Source organism: Vitis riparia, chromosome 13 (assembly GCF_004353265.1).
Source record: "Vitis riparia cultivar Riparia Gloire de Montpellier isolate 1030 chromosome 13, EGFV_Vit.rip_1.0, whole genome shotgun sequence".
Classification (NCBI taxonomy): Eukaryota; Viridiplantae; Streptophyta; class Magnoliopsida; order Vitales; family Vitaceae; genus Vitis; species Vitis riparia.
The window spans coordinates 10,441,676-10,446,956 of NC_048443.1; the positions used below are offsets into that span (position 1 = coordinate 10,441,676).

A 5,281-nucleotide genomic window follows, 5' to 3' on the forward strand; every position below is an offset into this window, starting at 1 on the left:
TCCTGCACATATTTTGCTTGTGAGAGAAAAAGGCCACTAGGAAAAGGTTACCGAAATCTTTAATGGCAAATTCACTACCAAGTTTTTTTTAATAACTTGTGTAATGCATGCCACCTAAATCTTTAATGACAAATTCACTATCAAGTTTTTGAAACCAACCACACTAAGTATGTTATACACGCTTAGGCTTTATCGGGAAAGGAATCTAACTTTCTCATGAGAGCCCAATGGATCCTTGCCTAATTTTCTTGGCATCCAAACACCATAATGATTAAGTTACCGGGGAAAATATATAAGGGAATATTATATTGAAGATACCACATTGCAGGTGGACCAAAGAATCAACAAGACAATAGGAATGAATTAAAGGGTTCCTCGACAATTACGAGTTTTTATAATTTTCTTTACTCTCCTTATTTATTTATTTATTTATTTTGCATATAGCCAAGTGTGCCATAAATCCTAAATTATTTCCCTCGAGTGTGCTGACCTGAATTCTTTATAACTTAATATTTTTAAATTGCCTGAAAATTTTAATACCACAAAAATAGAACTCTCGCTCTGAGGTGTGATATGCTAAGTTTTCATTTGGATATACTTAAAATTAAAAAAAGAATATAGATTGATTTAATGTCTTTAAAAGTTACTTTTAAAGATTTTAAAATTTAAGATAAAAAATTTTGAAATTTAAGATATTATTTTTTTTACTTTAATATTTTAAAGAAGTTTTTAAAATTATTGCTTTTTCAATGTAAATATTTATTTATTTATTTATCTTATATAAAAGTTACTATTATTTTCTAATTTTAAAAATAAAAAATAGAAATTGTATTCAAATTGATACTAAAAATGACATGTATGACTCGTAAATCAATTCCTATATTTTCTTATCTAGTTTCATATATTTTCTTGGCAAGTCCATGGATTCCAAATTAATTAAAATCAAGTTGCTGTCAAAGTGAGAATATACTTAAGAGTAAAGATTCCTCTTTCCTTGATGAAGATGGAATTTTATAATAACAGCTGCCATGAGGCTGGGAGGCTGAGGGAGGAGTGTGGAGACTGCGTGCTTCCCCGTGACATGGCAGCTTGTGCCCGCGCAAGCAATTAACAAGCCTGCAGTAAGCTTGTGTTTTCCACAGCTTCATCTCCAACCCCTGTAAAGCTGGAAGTAGGATAAAATTATCGTAAGGCATGACATCAATGTTCTATGGATAAGGCCCTAAGTCCTGCTCTTTTGAAAAAGAATTTTTGCTTTTTTAAATAACAAATCACCATTGTTATCTTTCTTTTCTATTTGATAGATGTAGAGACATCAAAACAAAATATATTCAAATCTATCCAAATTTGGTTTGCTTGAACTTCTAACCTCTAACATATCTTTGATGCCCTTTGGATACCGGGATATAATTTTCCCAAGTCTTCAAAAGGGTAATTGCTCTATACACATGTGCAGGCATGTGTCGACACATTCTGGTCGAATTTCATTACATGTTAGGCACGAGCTGCTTAGATTTAATGGAATTACCAGCTCAACTAGTGAGGGTTAGAACTACATGGGCTTAAAAAATAAGATGTCGTTTTCTCCACCAATCTAATAAACAGCAATTCCAACCAAAATAATAATAAGTTATTCTCAATTTCCAGATAAATAAACTTATAATATCTTCTCCCTCCATATATTAATCAAATAGATGCTGAGGGAGATTGGGTAGTTTGTATATGTACTTGTAAAGATCAGCTCACTTTCTTTATCAGACTCAAGTTTAACACCCCCAAAGGAATCCACAATGTTAGCATTCTCCCCTCCATTGTTTCCAATCCTTGGATGGCCCTTGGAGGATCCCATAAGCCATGCACAGAACTACATATATGGAGAAACAGAAACTTCAGAATCGTTTCTTCACTTGCCCTCATCTCAGCCACAGGTGGAACTCAATTGCTCCACCCCATATGCAGCCGTTAGTGGTAATCCCACGATGGTTAAGAAACTTAACCACAACGCCAGTGAGCGGGGTCGTCGGAAGAAGATCAACAACTTGTACTCCTCTCTGCGTTCACTAATTCCATCAGCTGATCAAGCGGTACTAAGAGCATGTTTGACAATGATTCTAGAAAGCGGTACTAAGTTTTGTAGGCCTTTTAGACATAGTTTTCACAATTTTGTGGTGTTTTTGCAGAAGAAATTAAGCATTCCTTCGACAGTTTCACATGTGCTAAAATACATACCAGAACTGCAACGACAAGTGGAGAGATTGATCCAGAAGAAGGAAGAGTTTTTATCAAAGATTTCTAGGGAAGGAGATCTAATTCACCTAGAAAATCAAAGAAATGGCACACTTGGAAGCTCTTTATCTGCTGTTTCAGCAAGAAGGCTTAGTGACAGGGAAATTGTGGTTCAGATATCCACATTTAAGGTCCATGAGAGTCCACTTTCTGAGGTTTTGTTAAATTTGGAGGAGGATGGGCTTCTTGTAATTAATGCATCATCCTTTGAGTCCTTTGGAGGGAGGGTCTTCTACAACTTACATCTTCAGGTACTTTTCCTTTCCATATTTTTTCTTATTAGTTTTTCTTTCTCAGCTCTTAATTTTATAGTTTTATAATTTAGAGGATGTGAGTGTTTAGCTAGGTTGGCAATTCTGGACAAAATTCCTAAGTGTCCCCTAACTCGGCTTTCCAATTCCTCTTCGGACTACTTGACTTTGAAGATTAAGACTTTGCTAAGAGGTTGAGGTATGTAGTCGAGTGTGTGGTGATTGAATGTGAATCAACCTTGTTTTTCATCTTTAAATGAGTTAAGAAAGCTGAGAGAAATAGTTTTTGGTGCAAGGCTTTTATTCCCTTGTTTCTAGATTGATCAAGGTATAGGGGCATATCGATCCAACTAACTTGTTTTTAAGATCAAATTTCAGCCATTAGATTAAAGGCTTCTTTTTACACTTTAAATACAAACTTCTCTTATTTTCTGGGGAGAGATTGCAGCAATTGTGGAGATAGTTGCAGCTACTCCATGTGTTCTTCATTTTCTCATCTCTTTTCCTAATTTGGGGGTTTTTGGTTGCAAAGAAAATCCAATCCTCTTATGCTATGTTTGGTTCCCGGAAATTTTGAGGGAAAATGTGAGGGAAAGAAAATAGAAAGGAAAAGTGGAGGGAAAGAACAAATGAAGGAAAATAAAAAATAGATTTAAAATTAATAAATTATTTTTATATATTTCTTTAAACTCATTTCACTTAATTTCCTCCATTATATAAAGATTAAATAATTTAAAATGTATAAATTTCTAACTAATTTTAATTATATTTAATTTTCTTTAAAAAAATTTATAGTGAAACTAAATATGAGAAAACCATTTTCTTTTACATTTTTTTTTTCTTTCCTTGGTACTTTCCAGGAACCAAACATAACCTTAATGTTTTCCAAACTAGTTTTTTATGGATTTATAAATGGGTTGATTCATTCCTTCATTCTTATCTCAATCTCTCATTCTATTTGGGTTTGGGTGCAAGCCCATTTTCTTCTTGTGTGGATTCAAGAAGAGGTCGAGATCGAACTTGATGTGGACTTCAAGTGTGCTCTAAAAGAAAATGAGAAGTTGAAAGTGAAAGGTACTAGTCAAGTGGTCTAGGAAGGATTGGTTGGCTTGAGTTAGGTAAAACCTTGTATTCAACTTTTATTCTTCATAGTGGATGTTTCCGATCATTGATAGGCCTGTGGTTTTTGATCTATTCAGAGGTTTTCCACTTTAAAATCTGGTGTTAATTGTCTCGTTCTCTCACTCTACACTTTGATTTATTTTCTGTTTTTGATATCATTGATTACTTGGGCATATATGTTGAATGGAAGAAATATGAGGTGATATAAGTGTGATGATCCATGGAATATCCTTAATAATTTTTTTGCTCATTTTGGTTAATGATATCATGTAGTAAATTGATATGAGTTGAGGAGATAATTGTTCTTTTGATTTATTTTTGAGGATTGTTGAAGCATTTGCATATGTATTGCATTTATAAATTGTCGGGAGAGTGTTGGTGCATACATTCTTGCTTGTGGATGTTATGCTTTGTTGACAAATTGTTGGAAGAGAAGTTTCTTGACATTGAGAAAGTCTAAGGTTAGGTAATATTTGTTGGGAGAATTTTTAAATTATTCTACAATACCTATTCACCCCCCCTTCTAAGTGTAGTCCATTATTGAGATTCACCTTTTCAAAGGACAAGATACATATAGCTACCTCGTACTTGGTACAATTTGAGAGTTAAGATTAGTTTGGGGACTGCAAAAGATAGTTGTGAATGACATGCATTATTAGATTATGCTTAGTTAAATGGTTTCTATACCTTATTAAGAAAAGCCACTTACATATACAACTTACCTTAAACAAATGTTTGTAAATTTTTATTACATGTATTGATTTTATCATTGAATTTGACCATTTAGTTAACACACTTTGTCTGTAGGTTGAAGGAACTCAAGGAATGGAGTGTGAATTGTTGAGTGAGAAGCTACTTTCATTGTGTGAAAGAAGAGAGGCTTTTCCATGAAATGTAGGCTCTAACAAGCTAACCAAAGAGTTTTTGTAATGAAGGAAGCACATGTATAAAAAATTAATATAGAAAAATATGCAATAATTTCACATGTTGCCCATGTCATTTTTTTTCTTTGCAGGCAAGCCAAAGTATATTAGTAAAGCCTAAGAAAAAGGGTAACAAAGCTTATAGGTTGATACAAAGTACCCCAAGAAGTAAAGCAAAAAAGCAAGGCGCTAAAAAAACAGAAGTCCCTTCACCAATGCCTTAACCAATTGATTTTATTGAGCCTACAAACTTCTCTAGGATTAAGCGAAACACTAGGAGGTGGGACCATATAGACTTCTTTTTAAAGAACACCATTCAAGAAAACATTTTTGACATCCAACTGAGATATATCCCATTGACAAACAAAGGCTACTACAATAAGAGTACAAACAGTAATTATCTTTGTAATAGGAGCAAAGATCTCCTCATAATTTATGTCATATTATTTGTTGAACCCCTTATCAATGAATCGAGGTTTGTACCACTCAATCGAACCATTAGACTTGGTTTTAATTTAAAAAACCCAATGAGAACAATTGTACTCTTACTAGATGGTAAGGGTACAAATTAGTCTTATACAATCATAACCTACTACCAAAGAGGATTAAGTATAAATTTTTCATAGGATAAAGGCTAAAAAAGATTGTTAATTGAAGTTAAAAAAAAAACGTAAAGGAATTTGAATAAGAGGAATAAAC

At 33.3% G+C, this 5,281-nt stretch overlaps 1 protein-coding gene across 3 annotated transcripts; it reads left to right on the forward strand.

Moving 5' to 3' along the window:
• The first annotated feature begins 1,747 nt into the window (after nt 1–1,747).
• LOC117929077 (transcription factor ORG2-like) lies at nt 1,748–4,658 on the forward strand. Of its 3 annotated transcripts, none has more exons than XM_034849269.1 (3): nt 1,748–2,084; nt 2,181–2,537; nt 4,467–4,658. In XM_034849269.1, exons 1-3 carry the CDS (start codon nt 1,791–1,793, stop codon nt 4,548–4,550), a joined length of 735 nt encoding a protein of 244 aa, XP_034705160.1. In that variant the 5' UTR covers nt 1,748–1,790; the 3' UTR covers nt 4,551–4,658. The 3 variants fall into 3 exon arrangements, with proteins under 3 accessions (XP_034705160.1, XP_034705161.1, XP_034705162.1); XM_034849270.1 differs by having other exon boundaries at nt 2,184–2,537; XM_034849271.1 differs by lacking the exon at nt 4,467–4,658 and adding an exon at nt 2,633–2,669.
• The last annotated feature ends 623 nt before the right edge of the window (nt 4,659–5,281 follow it).

Coding starts and splice junctions, on each gene's coding strand:
- LOC117929077 (XM_034849269.1), top strand. CDS start 1,791: ATGTTAGCATTCTCCCCTCCATTGTTTCCAATCCTTGGATGGCCCTTG. Junction 2,085..2,180: donor TTCCATCAGCTGATCAAGCG/GTACTAAGAGCA, acceptor GTGTTTTTGCAG/AAGAAATTAAGCATTCCTTC. Junction 2,538..4,466: donor TCTACAACTTACATCTTCAG/GTACTTTTCCTT, acceptor CTTTGTCTGTAG/GTTGAAGGAACTCAAGGAAT.